This window comes from Montipora capricornis, chromosome 5, assembly GCF_036669925.1.
Source record: "Montipora capricornis isolate CH-2021 chromosome 5, ASM3666992v2, whole genome shotgun sequence".
NCBI classification, from domain to species: Eukaryota; Metazoa; Cnidaria; class Anthozoa; order Scleractinia; family Acroporidae; genus Montipora; species Montipora capricornis.
Window position 1 is genome coordinate 10,176,906 of NC_090887.1, and position 23,033 is coordinate 10,199,938.

The 23,033-nt window shown below is 41.1% G+C and overlaps 1 protein-coding gene across 2 annotated transcripts in view; it reads left to right on the top strand.

Annotated features, from left to right (window-relative positions):
• The window catches only part of LOC138049416 (uncharacterized), a 26,521-nt gene continuing 3,488 nt past the window's right edge, over window positions 1-23,033 (top strand). The window contains exons 1-20 of one of the 2 annotated variants that reach the window (XM_068895675.1): window positions 1-1,228; window positions 2,111-2,146; window positions 2,344-2,453; window positions 4,080-4,135; window positions 5,277-5,452; window positions 6,105-6,206; window positions 7,307-7,413; window positions 7,761-9,359; window positions 10,422-10,490; window positions 11,472-11,555; window positions 14,664-14,781; window positions 15,456-15,605; window positions 15,878-15,953; window positions 17,608-17,707; window positions 18,034-18,086; window positions 18,984-19,113; window positions 19,350-19,492; window positions 20,567-20,619; window positions 21,050-21,114; window positions 22,032-22,124. In XM_068895675.1, coding sequence (XP_068751776.1) covers window positions 124-1,228; window positions 2,111-2,146; window positions 2,344-2,453; window positions 4,080-4,135; window positions 5,277-5,452; window positions 6,105-6,206; window positions 7,307-7,413; window positions 7,761-9,359; window positions 10,422-10,490; window positions 11,472-11,555; window positions 14,664-14,781; window positions 15,456-15,605; window positions 15,878-15,953; window positions 17,608-17,707; window positions 18,034-18,086; window positions 18,984-19,113; window positions 19,350-19,492; window positions 20,567-20,619; window positions 21,050-21,114; window positions 22,032-22,124 — 4,425 coding nt within the window. In that variant the 5' untranslated portion in view covers window positions 1-123. Of the gene's footprint in view, window positions 1,229-2,110; window positions 2,147-2,343; window positions 2,454-4,079; window positions 4,136-5,276; window positions 5,453-6,104; window positions 6,207-7,306; window positions 7,414-7,760; window positions 9,360-10,421; window positions 10,491-11,471; window positions 11,556-14,663; window positions 14,782-15,455; window positions 15,606-15,877; window positions 15,954-17,607; window positions 17,708-18,033; window positions 18,087-18,983; window positions 19,114-19,349; window positions 19,493-20,566; window positions 20,620-21,049; window positions 21,115-22,031; window positions 22,125-23,033 lie in introns of those variants that run through there. The other variant, XM_068895676.1, reaches the window with a different exon arrangement.

Below are 23,033 nucleotides of genomic sequence, written 5' to 3' on the forward strand. Positions count from 1 at the left end.
TATAGTGCTGTTGTTCGCTCCTAATCATGGGATCCTGCATAAAAGGATTTTCACCACTAAGGGTTCGGGTTTTTAAAGTAATGACTAAATCCTCACTGTTATTTTCTAGAAAGTGCCTATTTAATGGCGCAAACCTGTCAGCCAAACCTTCCAGTCTTCAATGTAACTTTGTCCGCTGGCACCGCTTCAGGTTCGTTTTGGAAACTGGGTCGAGTCAAAAACGTCAATCATTGTGGCCAGCTGTGTTGTTATTATCCCGGATGTGACCTGGCATTTTCAGTGGACGATATTTGTTATAACGTCAAATGTCATAGTGAAGAACTGTGTCAACTGAGAAAGAAGAATTTCTCCCGACATCAGGTTGCAGTCACCTTAGTTTCAAGGAAAATTAAGGAAGTCACAAGCAACCAAACTTACCGGACTATTACTGAAGAAGATAACAAAGGAAAGGACAAAGGCGAAGACATAAGTTTTAACGAACTTGACAACAAATACGAAAGTCACTTGCTATCTACGTATCAGAACGAAGACAAAGGCATTGATTTCGAATCCCAAAATTCCTTTCCTACGAAGGTTACTACTCGTCAGTTTATTTCAAAAATGCCACCAAACGTTTATTCAGATTTAGCAACAAAGACTTCGGACACTTGTAGTGCGGCAAAAATTCTTGACAAAGTGACATTCCGCTCGGGGCTAAAATCCGGAGATTTCTCTGACTACGGTGAAGTGTCCGACATGAACGCTTGTGTGAAACATTGCTGCGCGCAAAAATCGTGCGATGTTTCGTTGTTATTGAATAATCACTGCTACACATTGCATTGTTATAAGCCCGAACTTTGCAAGACTATTCCAGCGCATGGGTCTCCACTGGAATCAAAAATCGCCTTTGTGGTTCGTCAGTCTTCTGCAGACCGATCGAAAACGAGGGTCAAGAAGACCTCGTCGTCAAACAGAGGCTTGTGTCCGCATGGCGCTATTTTCCGTGACGTGAGTCTGAAGGGAGGCAAAAAGGCGGGAAATTTTCAAATCTTGGCGGGCGCAAGGGACATGCGCTCTTGTATTCAGAAATGCTGTGAAAATCCCAAATGTCAAGTTGCGTGGCTTCTGGGGGATCACTGCTACTCGGTGGCTTGTTATGACAAGTGCATAACTGTGAAAAAGAGACCTGGAAGAATTCATTCACAGCTTACTCTCCTAACAAGAAAACCTCAACAGTTAGGGAACGACAGTGAGTTGAGTTGCTTTTTATTGCCATTGTTCGATATGCTTATTTCGCAAATCGCAAGAGAGTATTATTGCTTTTGGGTAACTTACAATCAAGAGCAAAATTCTTTGGCTTGCATCATCAGGCAACTTTACCCATTGTCATAAATCTGTGCGAGAAAGCCTCTGACAAAGCATTCTTTTCTTGATTATAAAATAATTTCATCATGCCAAAGGAAAGTTGCTACGCACCTCAATTCTACGACAAAAAGTCTACGATAAATTTTACTAAATGATATTGATTTCATTCATTTATATGTTCAGATGAAATAATCAGTTTTTCAAGAAAGTGACACTAGACCAATACCATATTAATTATTTTAGCCAATCACAACCGTAGGGGTCGATCAAATGAGCCAATCACAACGCGAGAGATAATTGCAGCCGGCGTTAATGGCGGGAAAACGCTAGCGAGAAAATCGCATTCATTGGGTTTTACAGGTTCGAATTCACCAACAGGCAAGCAAAATAAGGGGTGGCGAATGGTAAATGCGAGACTTTGCGAGACGGCGAGACCAGCGTTTTTCTTTGCGAGCCCGAGACATTTTGACTTTTTAGATTGCGAGACCGAGACTTCAAAGTGTTTGACACCTTCATATAAGAAACGAGACTGCGAGACGCACATAACCGCTCAAAAAACGAGACTTCGAGACCCGTGAAATGGTTCGACTAAAATTTTGCGAGACCCAGAGTTTTTGAAGAGCCATTCGCCACCCCAAAAATAACGTTATTAAACCAAACGAATCGCCAAATAACTTTAGATTCTTAATTGAAACCGCTCTTACAAATTACGCCGACCGCGAGATATGTCATTCTCACGAGACTCCGTTTGCGTTTCTATCCACAGAGAGGCAAGATATTCCTGGAGCCAAAGGGAGCTCTGGTAAGTGTTTAAATGAGATTTCTACTAGAAAAAATTGCACGAAAAATTTGGCCACAAGATTGACCTGTATTTGCAACCTATATCAACTGCTTACTATGTAGCAAAGTGTGCTTCCACAAGAAAGAAATCAATTTAACATTCTTATTTTGCTCGCACACTATCTATGAAAAACAATAACGATTGCTTTTTTCACGCAGGTAAAGAATTCACCGTGTTTTTAACAATCACTGACAGAGTGTTTACAGACAATCTAAAAGACATCGAATCTCTAGAATTTCTTAACCTGGCGGAGAAACTCCAAGTGGCGGTAAGTAGCTATATGGGGTGCAGGGGTGGCGCAGTGGTTAGAGCACTCGCCTCCCACCAATGTGGCCCGGGTTCGATTCCCAGACTCGGCCGTCATATGTGGGTTGAGTTTGTTGGTTCTCTACTCTGCACAGAGAGGTTTTCTCCGGGCACTCCGGTTTCCTTTCTCCTCAAAAACCAAAATTTGATTTGATTTGCGTTAACTTGTTAATTTCAATTTGCAGTGTCCCCGATTAGTGCTCTACGGCGCTAGAAGATTAGGCACTTAAATAACGTTCCTTTCCTTTCCTTTTAGAAAGCTCTTGCGTACAGCGAATTCACCTAAAAAATCTTTACGACACGGGCTATCTCAATAACCTCTCCATGAAAACAAGTTCTTGTGTGAAATTTTGTTTCATAAGAAAGACTTGGCATTTAGAGGCTAAAAAGGCCACCTTTTCCTTGAGCATAGCGTTTCCGCTGACCGGAAAAAAAAACCCTATAAGATTAGCATTTCTCAGCTGAGCGTTGATCTAGAGTATTAAGGTCGAAGCACTGATTTCAATCTGTTATCACAAGTACTTCCATTAAAATACTTTAAAAAGTATGGAAAATGTCGGTAGTCCAGCTTGTCTCTTAGGTTACTGGATTATTGGCAGCAGAATGAGACGGCGTCGACTCACTCATTTTGTATGGAGTAAAATTGAAAAGGTCTTTTTTCTGGTTTTAATTAACGGGTGTTAACCGAGTGGGTATTGCTTCATTTAAGAATTTAATAAGATTTTGCAAGAGCCCATAACCAGGAGCTTACAACTCCAATACTAGGTCACTCTATGTAACGGCATTTTCGCAGATGAAGCTATTTTTAGACGAGTTCTTTAACAATTATTCCATGAGCGCGCGTTGGATATGAGATGGTAAATAGCCAACGAGGCGCGTAGCGCCGAGTTGGCTATAACCACTCTCATATCCAACAAGCGCGAATGGAATAATTGTTTTATTAAATTCCTTAAACTCCAAAAGTTTAGAAGTACGAAATACGAGCGAAAAAAGCGAGAAAATCCTAGCGAAATCGAAAAAAGTTGATGAAGATGCGATGTTGTGTAATACCTCGTGGTCAGACAGACGCAGGCTCATCACAAAAACATTTCTTACCTTTTCGCGTATCTCTAAGCTTCGAAAGTGATCCAAACTTTCCCCCAAAACGTTTTTCTTTTGCTTTATACCGAAAGAAATTTCGCTTTCTGGCGTAAACGTTTTTAGTTTAGCAACGCTAAGCGCAATCATTTACCATATAAGGTCAAACTAAGGTATATGAGCTGATAACCGAGATTGAGTGAACCAATCAGAGAACGAGAATTGCATTATCCGAGGAATTTAATAATAAATAAGATTTGGCTTGCACGAGTGACCATTCTCAATCCTATGGGTATTCATTTCTCATGCAAGACTTGTGATTGGCTGGAAAGGTCTGGTTTCGCGGGGAAATCAATCTAAAAGTAACTCGGTCTGTAAAAACGCCGTGCCACAAATACAGTAAAATTGTACGCTCCTAATCACGGACTCCTAGCTTTTGTCATGTTTTTTGGTCACAATAAGTTGTTTCTTATTGACATAACTATGACATTTGATTTTTTTTTCTCCTCAGATTGGCACGGTATTTATGAACGCTCCTTCATTGCAACCAGAAGTGATTTCCTTTAGGTGGGACTTGTTTTAATTAAAATAACCTTTCGTAGCTTAATTCCACAATGACACAAGTTGGCACAAAATAAACCTCATCAAGAATATAAGCACAAGAAGTGTAAAGAAAGTGAAACATAAGCGGAGACAAGCCTAATAAAGCAGCTGCTTTAAGTGCAGCGGAAATACGGATTAGATACAGAAAAGATCCAGACAAATCGAAGACTATTACCCGAACGTTTCTACGGTCGATCCACGAGACTAACCAGGCATGCTTCGAATTTTGTAACAATTTTAACGAATACAATCAACGCAGTCACCAAACGGCTAATCTTCTTTTAAAGCTGAGTTTAGAACTAAATACTCCTTATTTGAGCCAAAATACCTAAACGTTGTAACGTTACTTTTTGAAGTGGATGACTATTTTCTCAGATTTGCATCTGATATCCAAGATTTTCCTTTCGTGTACCAGTCCAGTAATGGTTGGAAATATACATTAGGGAGCTTTAGCAACGACGACGGGAACGGCAACGAGAACGTCACCTCAAAACATAAATTTGCGTTATTGTAATCACTTCGCGACCAGTCCAAGCTCTTAAACATGACAACGGTGTGGCAGTCCCTCAAGAATGAAACCAATATGGGTCACGCTTAGTTTAGGGGAGAAAATGAAAGTTTATCTCCAAGTGCTGACGTCCTCAATAAAACCTCAAATTTGGCTATTTCACGTTGTTGTTTTGCTGACGACGGCAAAGAAATGGACAAAAGTGAAAAATGCACGTGCAGGGCGTGCAAAGCTATTGTTTTTTCCCACTAAATATGCAAATTTGTGACGTTCTCGTTGCCGTCGCCGTTGTCGTTGCTAAAGCTCCCTAACATGTAAAACACGCCATAAGGAAATGTCGAGTGAGGTTTCGGTGGACGTCACCCCCTAAACACACGGTCAGCGGCAACGTCGCCTTCATTTATAGGCCAGGTCACCGAGTCACAACAGTAAAATGATCTTCTGCGCTTGCGCACTTTACCTTCCCCGTGCTTACTTAACAAAGATGAGCATCATTTTATCTGAGCCTATGTTGATATCCTTGTGGAAACCAAACTTAAGTGCAGCTTTTATCATTGTTTCGTCACTTTTTAATCATATTTTTTTTGTCTTAACCAGGTCTAGCCCAGTAGTTGCTGAATTGAAATTAACAGCAAAACCAAAAACGCTGGTATCAGATGTGCTGAAGCCGCTGATAGCTACAGTCAAAGCTGGTCTGTTGAAATCTTCCATCGATGGAATCCCAATTAGTTTTAAATTAAGCGAAGCTGGCTTTCGCTTTGTAACGTCCAGCGGTAAGTCGTTCTGAAAACATGCGCACGCCTTCTCGTTGATTTTTGATTAGCACCGGGAGTAACGACCTCTTGCCAGCTTCGAAATATGCGCATAGGCATGCAGTAAAGTCGATTTTTTTAACCACCGGCAACCACTAATGCTAAAATTTGATGCCTTGTGGAAGAAATAATTCGCAGAGTTTCTGCTTCGGAACCAGTGAGACGTCGTTACTCGGTGTCATTGCTTGAAAGAACATAACTTGTTAGACTTGCAGTTTGGTGAGCCAAGTAGGTTAATAAGCCCTTTAGTGGACATGCTCTCGATTGTTCTCTATACATTTGTGTTTTATCTCGACTCCCGGTTAAACTACTGATCCGGAACTCGGAGCTCTGCATGACGTCGCATTAGTTTGCTAAAGAGATTGACGAGACATTATTTGATGATAACCAGTGTGGGGTTATTTGGCCACAATTGTGACGCTTTTCTTTCGCAATAATAAACGGAATGTGTAAGCAATTCCAGAAATTTTCATCTTATGTGACATCTTGTGTGACAAGTCTCAAATATTGCAAAACGTAGCATATGTTCCTTGTTAATGGCACTAGGAAATGTTTAATTTGGAACGTGCGGTTTCGAATCCGTATCAAAATTATACTCTGTTATTTTCTAAAGGTTCAAATTTGGTGTGCGGTCCGGAGCATGATTACGATATCAATTGGAAGCTGGCAATGTTCAACACAACCGATAGTCGAATATGCCCCAGAAAGGCGCAAGGTATTCATCCAATTACTATTGTTTTTTTGTAATAGAGCGAGTTTCAATTGAGTGTCGTAAAACCAAAACCAAAGTAATTACTTTGGCCAATCAAAAAGGACGGAGACAATCCAGTAAACCAATCAAAACTCGAAGTAATTACATGTAGCCGACACAAAGCGCGGGAAAATGTGCACGCGCGAGCGACGATTGGTATTGGTTTCACTTCTGATTGGTTGGAAAACTCAGCGTGAAAAATTTGAACCAATCACTGAGTGAAGTAATCATAAATCAAAGTAATTATCTAATTACTTTCGACACTCAATTGAAAACCGCTCTAATACAAAATTAAAACACCAATTAACGTAGATTCTAAAATGAGAGAATGGGAAAAAGCTTATTCTTGGTTTTCACTCACGTGATCAACAGCCATGTTTTTTCAAAGAAAACGAAAGAAAACCTTGGCATATTAATAGCGTTCAATTTCCGGAGGATTGGGTCGGGGTACCAACATGGCCGCCGTTTCTTTGTTGGGGGACACCAACATGACGGCCATGACGTCATGTGAAAACCAAGAATAAGCCTTGACGAGGAGAGACGTAGCCTGCGAACGCAGACGTATTTCCGCCGGAAATGCGTCTGCGTTCGCAGGCTAGGAGAGACGGGGCAGTAGACGATAATTTTTTAGAACTATTAAACCTTCGATAAGGGGCCGCACAAATCGAGTAGTCTTCGTAATATAATCGGCCATTCCCGTGCTGTTAGTTTAAAGTGGGGCTTGCTACAGCGTTTTCGAAACACGCGCAGGAAAATCAAATTAGTTCCTCGTCGTGGACAGTGTATCAGAGGTTTCTTTAATAAAGAAATACAGAATAGATAGTGCATGCTAGCTTTCTAATTGGTGTCCTATAACGATATTGTCCGTACACTTGACCTCTCTCGAAGCACAGTAAAGATCCAACAATTGAAAATTTGTCCAAAAGAGAAAATTCGTAACACATGGATGGAATACAAATCCCTTTGCCAATCCTATTTACATTGTCAGAGAACAAAATAAAACAGGTGGGTGGGTCCTTGATGGAGCAAAGGTGAACTATAATGGTTCATGTTTATTTTGACAGGGAAGTCCAGCAGATTTTGTGCTGGAAATGAAACTCAAAATGCAACTTGGCAGGATCCAAACTTCAGTGAATGCGTCTCCCATGCGTATCAAATACTTCACCAAGAGGTAAGACGACGTTTTTTTTTTCCATCGGAAAATATTGCTATTCTGGTTTTGAAGCGATTTTGATTTGGGTGACGTAAGACAAGAGACAAAGTAAGGAATTTTGGCCAATCATAGCAGAAATACAATATGAATGCAGTCGAGTTGAAGCGCGGGAAAACGTGCACGAGAAAATCACGTGTTATTTTGCTTTTGTATCTGATTGGCTAAGAATAGGGGGTGACGTTTGCAAGCCAATCATTGAGCGAAGTAATGCAAAACTAATGAAATGAATCATGACATAGCTTTCGTCACTTGTCAGTTATTGAAAACGACTTAAACATTGCGTCTTGCGCTCCTTCATTTCACAGAGCAAAGATCTCGCCGACAGAGCAGCGAAAAAACTTCCGTTTGCCAAAGTAACAGCAACGCAGATCATAACTCGTCTTGAGAAACTGGTTTTCAGTGATACCTATCGAGACAAGGAGATGATTCCTTCGCTTGCAGATCAACATAAGAATATCAGAGCGGCAAAGAAGAGCAGCAAAGGTTCAAGGCCACGTGGCAATTCTACCCTTGCGAAAAAACTCTCCAAACTGGGCAAGAAAGAGAAAGATAATTTTCTTCCGGTTACGGAAATTCCCAGGGCAAGCCCCGAAACTATTCCCACGGGTACGACGCAAAAGGTCGAGGATCATAGTCCTGTTTGGTTTTCGGATTCAAAAACAAAGAAAACGGCATTAAACATCACGAATGCTTTGAGAATCACTACTTTGAATCATCCGATAACGGATGGTCATGTTTTATCAACTCCAAGAGCCCAGGCTGCATCGCAAGTTGGTATGCCTGTTACGGAATCGAGCGTTCCCTTTCAAGATAGCAACAGGGTACCCACTCAAGCGCCGCCCTTGCAGAGACCAAAAGCGTGGGGCATAACCGAATTTAATCCGAGGTCTCGAATCCAGAATGGTGCTTCATCGAGTAGAGCTATGGCTGGACCGAGTCAAATTGGAAGAACATTGAATATATCACCGATTCGTAACGTTTATCGAACTCCGAATCAGGTTCCGAATCGACGACTTCGTCCTTATCCTTACAGATCCTACCCCTACAGATTTCCAGGCAACCAAGCCTGGCAGGGTCATCGAGCTGTTTACCCAAACGCCTGGGCCCGAGGGTATCCTCGGCAAAATTATCCAAGCGAACAACTTAATATCAGGAGAAGGAAACGCGATGTTGCTCTCAAAGGCATGAAGCGACGGCAAAATACCTTCTTGTACAATGCGCCCGAGCTCCTCCCACGCTATAACAACCTTGCTAATCGAGGTCTGATACCAAGTTCAAATTTCCAAGGACAAAGGAATTACTTGCCGCAAAACCCGAACCCTTTTTCTGCTGGTTATCAGCGGTCACCCTACGTTCAATCCCGCGGGATGGTGCTTTCACCGGCGGAGCAACAGCCAATTCAAGTTCAAAACTTGAGATACGGGACGGAACCGGGAATTTTTCCAGGTGGACATCCTGCGCCAGTTGAGCGATGGCCGTCCTTTGTAAATCCAATTCCGAAACCCACTTTAGCGTTGCCTACTCAAAGTACACCACGGAGGGTGTTGGCCTCTACCAAGGCAACGATTGAAACTGATCCCACGAGTCGAACGCTGGGTCAAAGTACAGAAATCAAGGAAAAAATAATACCCAGCAAAGAACTCAAACCACTTCACAAGGTACTAAATACGCCACCGAAGAAAAAGGCTGTCGCTTCTGTACATAGAGCGAATGGCTCAATTAATAAAAAACCCGTGCTTACAGCTAAAAAGCTGAAGGACTCGACGTCTCCTTCATCAAAAAGGAACGAAACTCACGTTGTACCAATGTTTGGTGGAGATATCTTGCTTTCTGTTGGCGTGTTAAAGTTCTTGCAGAAATTTGTTCATACGAGTGTCTCGGCTATTACAGAAACTGAATTGAAGGTAAGTGCATCCATCAAACTAGACTTTTTCTTCGTACGTTTATTGCAGGCCTAGGGCAGCGGTGAACGTCGACGCGAAAATCGTGAAAGCGTAAGGTAAAAAAGACCAGGGAGGGTCTGTTCGGAACTGAAATCTTCAAGGGAAAATTAGTTTAAAAAGAAGTGTCCATCAAAACAGGGAGAAGCTGGACGGATACGCGGACGAAAACATCACTTCAAAATATGAGCTTGAGCTATCCTAAGTATTTTACGATCATTCCATCTTGTCAAAACCTTAACTGAAATTCGTTTTGTTGATTGCATGACGAGTAAAGAAGAACAATGTACAAAAATGCGTGCCACACGTGCAGCACGATCATGTTTTTTTCATCGTGTGACGCTCTTCCTATGGACTTTCGGCCACGCTTCATAACAAATACCGTATAAGGGAATCTTTGATGACGTCATTGTTTACATATTGTTTTATTAACATACGAGTCATCATGCTCTTGAAAAGGTAAAATATCTCGTTAATCTTAAATAAATCTGTAATTTCAATTATTAGCAGTCAAAAACTGAACAAATGCTTGCGTGACAAAAACTGAACAAATTCTTGCGTGACATAGGTGCTTATGATCCCATACATTCTTTGTAAATTTTCGAATTTTCAAAGCATCATTGCTCAGAGATTATCTGGTATATCGGGTTTAATTCTTTAAAGATACCTCACTATGCAATGGATTTTCAATATAAGCGAGTTCAGAGTTTCAAAAAACGTGCGCGCGTCGCGTCGGGATAAAAGCAAGCATGTATTTAAAAAAAGTCAAAAGACTTCTAATGCAAATTTTTGCAGCTATTTAACAAAACAAAAAAAGACAATTAGATACTTGCCTTTATCCCGACGCGCAAATTCGTTTCTTGAAACTCCGAACTGGCTTATTCAGTATCGCGTTATGATAATGTGGCAAAGTTCCCCTATATGCGCATGCACAGGCGAAGTCCATGCGCGCCGTTTTCAGAGTAAGCTATATTTTGTTTTGATGAAATAATTATTTGCCATTCGTCTCTTCTTTTTGTTCGACAGCTTTTTGTGAATTCTAGCAGCCACCTGTTGGATCTCAAGAATAAACAAGAATGGAGAAATGCGCAAAAGGTATGACCATAAATGAAGGCTCTAAAACTTGATGTGAAAAAAAAAACGTAAACATAGAAATCGTAACTGTGGCTTCGATGGAGAAAATGTAATATGTTGTTTTCTTAGTCCCAATGCCTCTTTGTTTTATGCGCCCTCATCGTCTCAGGTCACGTGCTTGAAGCGAGCGTAAAAAATAAAGCCGCGCGTTCGTTGGCTATTCCGCCTCGGTTACGTCACTACCATGGGTAACCGAGAAAGCCTGGATAAACGACGTTCAGTGACTAATCAATCTAGTTGATCGATATTCTGTTACGTCACTGATTTCGTTTATGTGAGCTGGCGTAAGAACCACGTGCTTAAAACCCTTTCACTCTCATTGATCTAAAAGTTCCTTCTCGTAACTACTGGATTTCTTCTTTGGATGGTCAAGAGAATTTGGTGTTAATTTATACCGGGACCATACCCCTTAAGCTGATAATAATTTTCATTCTTAATACTTGTCTATCTGACAGTGTATTTGAATTGAGAGGAGAATATTTACGTACTGATTGATCCTGGGAGTCCTGAAAAGTTTTGATACAGGTTCTTCTTTCTCCTTGATTTTAACTGACGACTTTTAGATCTATGAATAGGTGTTTTTCTCAAGGGATAGTAGTCCAAACATATGAGGGAGCTTAAGCAACGATGACGGCGACGGCAACGAGAACGTCATTTCAAAATATAAATTCACGTTGGTGTAATGGCGTCGTGACTATTTCAACCTTTTTAATGTGACAAGGGTGTGATAGTTCCTCAAAAGTGACACTGGTCGGAACGGGGTTTAATTTAGGGGAGAAAATGAAAATTTATCCTCAAGTGCTGACGTTCGTCGAAAAACCTCAAATTTGGCTATTTCACGTTGTTGTTTTGCAGACGACGGCAAAGAAATCCATTCGCCGTTGTCATTGCTTAAACTCCTTATTATGTAACTCTATTATGCCCTATATTTACACCTTCTAGCACGCCAAGGCACTTTATAAGAGAGGGATCAATGTTCTGGAAGATAGCAGCAATTGGGACTGGGATGAGTCTCAAAAAAAGACAGTGAGTTCCAGTTATTCTCATATTGTTCTTCGTTGAGCCGCGGCTACACGAGTGATTGGGGAGCATACACAAGCACAACGACACGATGAACGGTGTGGTTGTTTGGGAAAAAAATTAAAATGTTTCATTAGGTGCTCACGTCCTCTACACAACCTCAAATTTGGTCAATTCACGTCTTTAGGGAGCTTAAGGCGCTGTTACACTGTGCAATTTTTCGTGCAACTTTTCTCGCAACGCCATTTCTACAAACGTTGTCACATTACGAAGCAAGTTGCTTTATGGGTGTTACACTGAGCAACGTTTCATGGGACATTTTCATTGGCTAGTGCCGCAGACCATGGCGACACAAGTTGGAGGACAGATTTTACAATGCGCAATGCTTAAAATTCTACGTTCCGCAACGGTTAACGTTTCTGCAACTGGTTTCGCAGCGTTTTTGTCCGTTGCGAGGTATGTTACATCGGGTAATGATTCGTGCAACTCGTTTCGCATGTCGTTACGAGACAAGTTGCACGAAGAATTGCACAGTGTAACAGCGCCTTTAAGGCCGGTTTACACGCTACGATTTGTCGCCCCGATCTGTCGGCCCGACAGTGTCGGGACGCGAATCTTACGTGTATTTTGACACCCGATCTTAAGGCCCGACGTCAGTCCCGACGTGAAGAATGTCTAGTAGCCCTCGTTCTTTTTTAAAGCGGTGTTTTACTCCGCATGCGTAGTGAATGCTACGGCGAATACAAAATGGCTGACGAGCACAACGGTTTTTGGTCGCTTTATTCATCAACAGCAGCAGCAACAACGTCATTACTGTTACTTGCTGCAGCATTATCAAGAATCAAAAAGAGAGGAAGAAGGAAAACACGATGTGCTTGGGTGAAAAATTGGCATTGGGCCGAAGCCGGGGCTTTTCACCAACTTATGTCATATCCAAGTTGTTCGTTCAGTGATTTGGCTACATGCGTTCTCGCAATCTCTCTTTTGTTCTTGCCATGATACTCTTTATTCCCCTTGTCATATAGACACGGATATTTAATCCATTCCGCTATCAGCAGGGAGATTTCTTTCTCTTGGAAACTGCGCGACTTTGGCCTCTTCAGAGTCTTCATGTCCGCCATTTTGATTGCTTCTGTTTGGTACGCATGCTCTTTTCTCAAAAATTTGATTGACATGTCGGCTTCTTTGAAAGTGTCGGCCCGACTCGACAAAAATCTGTTGCACTGCAACAGATTTTCTGAATCGGGCCGATTTCGTTTTCACGAATCGGCCTTAAGATCGGGTGTCAAAATACACGTACGATTCGCGCCCCGACACTGTCGGGCCGACAGATCGGGCCGACAAATCGTACCGTGTAAACCGGCCTTTAAGCAACGACAACGGAGACGGCAACGAGAACGTCATCTCAAAATATAAATTTGCGTCATTTTAATCGCTTCGTGACTATTTCAACGTTTTTAATATGACAAGGGTGTGGTATTTCCTCAAAGATGACACCAGTCGGAACGGCACTCCATTTAAGGAGAGTTATCCTCAAGTGCTGACGTTCTTCATAAAACCAAAAACTTGGCAAATTCACGTTGTTGTTTTGCCGACGACGGCAACGAAATGGACAAAAGTGAAAAACGCACGTGCAGGGCGTGCAAAGCTATTGTTTTTACCCACTAAATATGCAAATTCGTGACGTTCTCGTTGCCGTCGCCGTTGTCGTTGCTTAAGTTCCCTTTTGTAAGGACGAGGACGGCAAAAAAATGTACCAAAATGCAAAATGCACGTGCAGGGCGTGCAGAGCTATTGTTTTTGCTCATTTAACGTATTAGGGAGTCTTGAAAACGTGTTATCGTGTTTTCAAGTTAACGATGAAGCGATTGAAGAATATATTCACTTAGTATTCAATCTTGAATGAAAGAAATGTGTATATTTTGAAGCTAAAAAAGTGCGTGGCATAAACGAAATGGAAAAGTGATCATGGCACTTAGGTAGACAATTTAAGCAATTGTCTCTTAAATTGCCTGCTTCCAACTGAGTTGCTTCATGGCTCAGTTGGTAGAGCATTGCACCGGCATCGCAGAGGTGATGGATTTGAGTCACGTTGGAGCCACCTGAATTTTTCAGGTGTCCACCATAGAGACAATAGGCCAGTTTCGTATTCTAACGGTTGGACTGGATCTAGCATGAAATGGAGGCTAATGCGGGCAAATTAATGTGCGTTTGAAAGGGGTTGCCCGCATAAGCCTCCATTTCATGCTAGATCCAGTCCAGCCGTGAGAATTCGAAAACGGTCTATTGCACGGCCACGTTCAACCGACGTGCATACACCTTATTCCAAATGGCCGCCATTTAAATATTCTTTTGTTTTTATTAAAATTAGCAAGTCAACGCTAAAATGTTGGTAAACGAAAACAATAGATCAAGTGAAGCTATGATCTTCGCAGTTGTGAACGCAATTTTTACAATTGCGTAGAGAAGCCTGAAAAATTCAGCACTTCAATGGGGTTTGAACCCGTGACCTCGCGATTCCGGTGCGACGCTCTAACCAACTGAGATTGAGCGTGAGGAAGGGCGAGGGAAAACCTTCGATGCAAACAACAGTTCATGCGGTGACTTTTGCTTGCGTTTTTGCTTTTGCGTGTCAGCTCACGATATGATGACGTCGTTACTGGAAGTAACATTTCACTTCCTTAGCAACTAGCGAAAAATCCGTGTGTGGGCCCTTAAGAACTTCCAAAACATCACTTCTCCTACCTACAAATCACGCGTCGTGACTATTTTAAGTTGTTCATTACGAAACTGAATTGAGTTGCTGCTTTTCAGAAATTTAACCTATGAGGGAAACTTAAAAGAAAAATCGTCGAGAGCGCAGTGCACGTCCTCCAGATAACTTGAAAATTGGTCATTTCACGTCGTCAGGCGAAGAAATTCACTACAATGTAAAACGCATGCGCAATGTGAAACTCACGTGCACTGCAAAATGCACGCGGGGCGTGCAAGCCATTGTTTTTGTTCATCGTATCTATTTTTTGTGTTGTTGTCTTCCATGTAGGGGTCTTTCTTGCTTAAACTCTATGGCAAGTTTACATTTTTTGTAACTTTATTTTGTTGATTTCTATGCAGCCCAAAGACTCCAAGATCGGACCAGTAGTGCTGGACCTTGTTGGTACAGTTCAATACTTCGTCATGAACGCATCATACAGGGTCCCTATTGCCAAACCACTTTTGACAAAAAATATTCGTAAGTGATGAGCAGTTAATATTTTCGTCCAAAAGGAAGGCTAGACTTAATAGAAGACTGATTAATGATGGTAATAGGACTGAGTAGAGTAAAATTCAAGGAGTAATCGGGCGAGTAATTTCAAAATAGGCCGATCGCGAAAAACACCACAAGCGTGTCAGCAACAATATGCGCTGCCGTTCAGTGACAATATTAAAAAAAGCACCTATTAGGGAATTTTAGAAAAGACAACCGCGACGTCACTGGAAAGCACCCACGTCACTTGAAAATAAACCTTTGAGGTAGGTGGCGTTTTTGAATCGTATTTGCCCGACCAGACGAATGCGCAATAACGATTTCGAAAATGTTAACTTTCACATATAGCGCATTAGCTCTCGATGGTATCACGAGTCTCTGATGTTATTGTTTATCGTTATGCGATAAACCTCTGTTTTCAAGAATCTACAGTCTGGAGAGCGTTTTCAAACATCTTCGTTGTCGGTTCCCGAAAACGCGGCATTCGTGTGAAAGGGAGGCAAAAACATTAACGGGGGAAGAAGTCTACGATTTCGAAACCAACCGGATACGTGGGGGGTCTAGTATTTCTTGGCGTTGCCTTAGCTGTCATCGTTTATAAGACCCTCTAACAAAATCAATGAGAATTTATCATTTTAACGTTTAACCTTTATTTTCAGTTTTTGTAGCAAAATCCATTGGTGCTGACGTTTCGGATCCTACTCGACCCATGTCCTTTCCGAACTACTCCGACCCAGTAGTATCAAACTGGAGTGCTGGGCACGATTCTGTTACCATGACACCGAGTATCTTTGAGTCTGCGGCGTTAGGTGGGTACAGTGGTGTCCTTCAGTTGGAAAAGTAAACTTAAAGTAAAAATAGTCTTCATGTCTCTCTCTGTGCGAACCAAATAAATCTACAACATCTCGAGTGTCTTAAGTTGAATTTTTACTCTTCTGTGCACTGGTTTGACGAGCCGCTGTGCTTTTTACGCGAAGGGAAGTTTTGCATAAATTTTGATTTCCTTCCTGGCCGCAACAACAGAGCCACTTGAGCTTATGTAAGACGCTCCATTTATCGTCTTTTCCGATTCTATTTCCAGGGAAAAGTGTGAACGTTCATCTCCTGACATCTCGCTTCAAAACGATTCCTCAGCTCCTACCACTGGGACATGACAGGTACTATTCGAACCATTCACTCTTTGATAAAACGGCGACATGAAGAGATAACTAGGCATCATTTTGGCATTTACTCAGGCTTCGAAGAGGCAAAAGGATATTTCGGAAACTACGAGGATTCTCTGCCTTTGTCATGATAGATTATTGTTTGTTCTCACACTCCATAAAAGATAACTCTATGTTTCGTATATGTGCCACGATCGTATCATCCTTTGACAAGAGTCCAACATCCATAAATTGTTTCACAACGATTTCAAACACCGGTCAGTGTAAAACGCAGACTGCAGACCGGGGGTAAAATGCAGACTGAGGTTATAATTTAACTGTTGAAAAAGCCCAAACCCATTAGAAATGCTAACCTAATGCTAACCTAAGGCACCCAAGGCACCTTAGGTTAGCATTTCTAATGGGTTTGGGCTTTTTCAACAGTTAAATTATAACCTCAGTCTGCATTTTACCCCCGGTCTGCAGTCTGCGTTTTACACTGATCGTTTCAAACACTGATTTATTCCCAGATTGATGTTTTTTACTTAGTCTTTAAAAACACCGTTATATAGATATACATTAGATGTCGAACTCCAATGCATATGCAAAATTTGGCGTGGACAAACAGAGAGTATTGTGGTATCTTTCGCTTTGGCCAATTCGGAACCAAAAAAATTCGTTTTCAATGGATGTAAACTTTTTTGGAATGTTCCACGAAAACAGTTCCGTAGTGCAAATTAAAACAAAACTTACCAGTATCCCCGACGCAACCTCAGTCGCATTATTAGCCTAAGGGAGTTTAAGCAACGACGAGGGTTACGGTAGCAACGTCAGAAAAAAAGAATATCATTGGTTAAAAAAAGGAAAAACGGTCAAACGTGCTGTTCGTCGGAACGCATTTTGTACAACGCAGAAAAGATGGAATAATCGCGAAATTGTTATGATAGCGCAATGCAAAGTTATAGAGTGTTTTCACACTGATGACATAGCGGCGGCCATGTTGCAATTGGTGTTCCAAAACAAACAAATAGCAGCCATGATGGTGTACCAAACCAATCCTCCGGCAATTGAACTCTAGGTGTGGCGTGCAGGGATGGCGCAGTAGTGAGAGCACGCGCCCCCACTAATGTGACCCGGGTTCGATTCCCAGACTCGGCGTCATATGTGGGTTGAGTTTTTTGGTTCTCTACTCTGCTCCGAGAGGTTTTCTCCGGGAACTCCGGTTTCCCTTCCACTCAAAAACCAACATTTGACTGGGTTGCGTTCTTTTTTAATTTCAGCTCAGAGTGTCCCCAATTAGTGCTCCAGCGCTAGAACGACTTGACACTTGAATAAAGTTCCTTTCCTTTTCTCATTATGCAAGTACTTTCTTTTGTTTCATTAATCCAATATGGCCGCAGGTCATGTGAGTGAAAACGCTCCATATTTTGGAGTGATGTCGTCGTCGGCGGTGCCGTTGTCCTTGCTGAATTAAACTCCTTATTTATCGCTTTCTCAAAAATGCCGAAATACGTTTCTCTAGAGAAGAAAATGAACGACGAAAGCGGCCAATTTCGGAGTTGTGCGTTCCACAGAAAGAGCGACAAATAAATGTTTGAGCAACGACGCAGTTCCTTTTCTTATGTGAAGTCTATCGGCTCAAGTTTTTTTCCATTGTTTGCTTTCCCAGTGGTGTGGTCCTGAACAGTGCTGTGTTATCGAGCACAGTGAACCCAGCCTTGAAGGGTGAGCTTAACCCTCCTGTGAAACTCGTCATGGCCGTCTTAAACGTAAGTAAGAATCACAAGTATCTGCATTCAAATTTTGATGAAAAAAAAAAAGCTTTATGAATCGTTGTCTATGTGAAATTGAATATGTGCGGAGTATGCGACACGTCTGAATTCGCATGCCGAAAACATTGCTGAGGAAAATATGCTTTTAGCACGATGGAAGTTGGCAGTAGAGAAATCGTTCATAAATAACTCTTTTACGCCAGTTCGCTACTGTAATTGTGGCGACCGACTCCACTGACAAAGAAAAAGCTGCTTTCTTTTTGGTCCCAAATCTGCAACCCAGATAGGTTACATATACATTTGTCTTTTGCCCCTAATTTTAGTCGAGTTTGATCAAGTTTGACCAGCAATGCGTAGCATGGACTCCAAAGACAAGGTAAGCTTTCTTTATGAGAGCAAGAGAGAAAATATTGTTACATAAAGAAGAACAGGTAATTAGTTCTACATTACATACTAATTTCATAAGAAAAACTTCGCACTTAGACTCGCTTTGAAGAGGAGGCAGACATGAACTCGGAAATGACTTTTTGAGTATACCAGATAACTTGGGTTTAAAGGGTCTCATGGGTATACACACTAACCATAACTCTAAAACTAACCATTCTAAATTAGTTTTGTGCTAATGAGGGAAGCAAAAGTTTGGACCTAATCAGTAAAATGGGCGCTTAGACTTAATCTGTAAATAAGAGTTTGACCTATGGGACTCTTGAACTTGCCTTTAAAATGTTTGAGCCTTCATTTAAAAAAGACACCTGTTTATTTTAAGTGGAATTTTCCTATTTAATGGTCCGCCATTACTAACTTTAAAATCTTGAGAGAGCTGGATCGAAGAGAAAATGACGTCAGACTCACTAGTTTAAGAATGCAATGCCTGTGTACGCAGCTGAATTAATATGCACCACGGGAGTTTCGGGCTTTCGTACATTTAAACTCGTGTTTTGCATAAATAAGAAGCTGCATTTACACTCTGAAATCTTAAGCCAGTGAGTATATGACGTCATTTTTCCTCAGATCCAACCTTCTGTAGTCCAATCGGTCAGTTTTGAAGGTGAGTGATGACGGAACTTGTCCAAAACTTACACTCAAAGTGAACAACCTTCGGATAAAAGTCAAAGATCACAATTTTGCCAGTCAGGTGTTAAGCAAACAAACAAAAGCAGAAAAAAGAGAAGTGATTTTTTGATCATAGTAGCACTTAAGAATTATCTCATTTTAACTTTTATAAGTGTGACAGCACGGTCATACTACTGTATGGTGTTCGTCTTTGTTTCAGTCCAGGTAGTAAAGGAGGCGAGTGGTCTCCAAAAGGCTGCAAGATGACTGGTTCAAATGCTACCCATACCATCTGCGAATGTAATCACATGACAGACTTTGCTGTACTTGCTGACACCAGTAAGGCTAAGGTAAGTTCGACAGTTTTTACAGCAGTTTTTTAATAGAGTTCCGATAAGCCAAACTTCATATATCATCTAAACTGCCTTCTTAAATTTCGTTCTGCGTGGTAAGACAAGGCAAGTTTCAGGGGCTTTGAGGAGCGAGCCTTTCTCATGACACCTCCGAATTATTAACGGCATGTTTTAATAATTGGTGCAAATATACTCGTGTGTACTTAAGATCCAACTGAATGTTTCCGTTTCAGGGCGTCGGGTCCATGCCACACCCTTCAACTGCTGTGCCTTCTCCTGGAACAAGTAATGGCCGCAGTTGGACAGGCATAATCTTCGCAATACTTGCTGTTTTGCTGGTGATCTTACTCTTGATAATCCTGCTCTTCTATTGGAGGTAATATGCCGTATGTAACAATCAATTCCTAAATGCGCATCAGAAAATATGAACTTTATTAACAAAAAGTACTTAAGTAATGATCCGTGTAAGGTGGATAGCAATTTCCTTCGTTATGCGGCAACGGGGCTTTCCCCACATAGGAATGTTATCATTTTTACACAGAGAATGCATAAACCTACAGGAAGGCAGTTAACGCAATAAAATTCATTTACAGCCAACTTTGAAAGGGTGTTTTTTTGAGTTAAAAGATTTTGACCAATCACAAGAGTTGAAAACAAAAGCCAAGAAACGTTTACAATTTTACATGTTCCCCACATACGATTTCTGTGGAATTCATTTAAACTGAGACCAGATGAAAGATGGAAGATGGTTGGAAAGTAAGAATGAATATAATACTGCTTTTATGAAGTTTTGTTAACTTTTGCTGTTTAAGCCAATCAGAAGTAAGTACAGATAATAGAAAAGTTATCACCTTTTTGCATACCAATTGAATTCCAACATGTTCGTTGCCGTTGTTGCTATCGTTCTTATCTGGACCGTTTCTTAAAAGCCGAGGACAATGATACGCTAATCAGGGAGACTGTAAACCAAATCAAATGAAATCAAGTTAAACCACATCATTAAGAAACCAGAGCCGTTTGTTTCACATCTTGCATCACTACTTTGGCAATGACGGCCAAAACAGGGGAGCCCATATCCGATAAATCTGTTGTCTCTGTGTCTCGACGCCACTCACTTTACAATGACATTCACCATAAAGAGATTGGGGTCACGGTTTATGGTTCTCCCGTTTTCGCCGCCAAGGTGCAAAACATCAGTTTCCTCGTTGTCCAATTTACTTTTCTTAACTCATATGACACGACGAAATTTCCGTGATACCCTCGCCCTCCGACTCTTCACGACATCCTCTTCGGAATCTCACCTCGCTTCCAATTTCGCACACCTTCACTTTAAGTTGTTCTTTACTCATGCGGGGCCATACATTAAAAAAAAAAAAACGATCTCAGTAATCCTTGTTTCAGCAGCTGGGATTTATGGTCCTTCAATTGTTTTTATTGATTCCTTTCCCAGAAAGAAAAGAAGAAACGAAGATGAGTCCGCTTCATCTCGGCCACGGTCTAGAGGTATTTAACTCACTAAAAGGCAAAAATACTTTTCTTCCTCGCGCGACTAAATACGGAGCATTGTTTAAACGCAGCTCCTGTGCCAAAGCACATACGTTTTGGAAGATTTGCTGAAAAACGTGAACGGAACAACTGTCCAAGAATAAAATAAACTACTTTGACGATTCATCGGCAGCCATTTTGATTTTTATCGTTTAAAAAGATATTATGGGATGCTCAGGGGACAAATTAATATGTATTTGTATTTGCCCCTTGGACATCCCATACTAACTACTGGAACAACATAATTCGAAATGGCCACCGTATCGACGAAGTAGTCTATTATGCGTCCACTTTTAGTTGAATGCCAGATGTTATAAAAATATTTAATTCAGAGAACAGATATTTCGTTTCGCTTCTTCATTCAAACTTTTTTTTATGTTTTAAATAGCTTTGAGAAGATCCAGATCCTTTTCTCGGCCTACAGCTAAAGCATCTAGATCAAGCAGCAGCAAGGTTGGTCCTCTTTATTTTATAGAAAAATGCGACGGGAAGACAAAAAAAATTAAAATGAAAAGGGATCAGACATCATTGATCCTATACTCTGTTTGTGCTCGGATAAAAATAATTAGCAGATGAAAACTGTTTTCTTTTCGTTTATTAGAGGGTGCCAGTTGCCAAGGCAACTAAACACTGACAGAGAACCTGCATGACGTATAGGACAATTTGATTTAGACAAGTTCGTTCCTGAGATCTTTCAATTCCCCATCGCGGGAATATTTAAAGACACTGGGAACAAAGTTAGGTCTGAATTCCTTCCTGTGAATGATTTGGCTAGTTCCAGCCTGTCGTCGGAATGGTCTGGGGCGTTAGCCTTGGGGGAGAATGTTCGGGAACTTTGGAAGGGTTTAATTCGCTATTCTCGCAAAATTAATCCGATAATACAGTTTTATTGGGGGGGGGGGGGGGGGGTATTTGCATTAAAACAATGAATATCCGGTTCACCGAAGCGTGATACAGTCCCAAGAGTAATTAACTTGTATTGCTTTTATCCAAAGAAACCTCCAAAAAGTATTGCGTTATGGGTATTGGAAATTATTATCACCTAACTAGTGGACTAATGCAAATCCTGCAGTTTGATTGGCAACGCTACTAGAGGACTATTAGTAATAGTCCTTGAGTATTATTGCCTTTTCTGTCCGACTAGTGGGGTGATACTAAAACAATTAGACTTTTCGCCCTCAAGGGCCATAGGTCAATAGCCCATTCGGCTTCGCCTCATGGGCTATTGACCCGTAGCCCTTGCAGGCTACGGGTCTCATTGGAAAATAGTCTTTACTGTTTCTTCGGATAGTCTGTGATTAGGCGAAGTCTGATTAAGACTTTAACTTATTGGGTTCATCAACGCCATCTTGTTTTAATGCTTTCGGTAGAGTGACGGAGCTTCCAGCCCAGGTTCGAGTCATTCGAGTCAATTCGACGAGATGATAGCCGCCAGAAGACGGAAAATGGCTCAAGATAAAGAGGTATCAAACAAAATTTCATTAATTAATTACCTAACGCTGGTCTTTTTTGAAAACATTTTAAACAAACGGTAAAACTTACAACCAACAAAGATCTAAAGGATACTGTCTGTAATCTAAAATATGGACAAAATAATTAAGCCAAAAATCAAACAAGTATCTATTTACAAAACATTTTCACTCATTATCAGGTTTTTCATCACGGCACAAATTTCGATTTTCAAGCAACGTTCTTCGTCGGCACTACAAATGAGAGGCATTTCTGAGACAATGAATATGAATATTTAACCCCAATTTGCTAAATTATAAAGAGACTATTTTATAGTTGTAGCTAGGTTACCTGTCCTAAGAATGGAAACGAGGCTGCCAGTGACCTGTTTTGATACAAACCTTTGTGCTTTTCTCACTAATGTTAATGTAGACTAATTAGAATTACAACAGCACAATTTACATGATAAAAGCAGTGAGGTCTGTATCAATACAAGGTCACCGGCAGCCTCGCAGCCATTCATAGGCTAGGTCACTGAGCAAACAACTGTTAAATGGCCTAGTGGAGTTGCAAAATGCTCGGAGATTAATGGTTAACAATTATTCCATGAGCGCGCGTTGGATATGAGATGGTAAATCTCTTTGCAGTTCAAATAGAGCGAGTTTCAATCGAGTATCGTAAAACCAAAACCAAAATAATTTACTTTGGTCAATAAAAAGAGCGGAGACAATCTACCAAACCAATCAAAATTCGAAGCAATTACACGCGTAGCCGACACAAAGCGTGGGAAAATGTTTACGCGCAAGCCACGATTGGTTTTGGCTTCACTTCTGATTGGTTGAAAAAATGGCGCGAGAACTTTGAACCAATCACTGAGTGACGTAATGCAAAACGAAAGCAATTCGCCAATTTCTTTCGACACT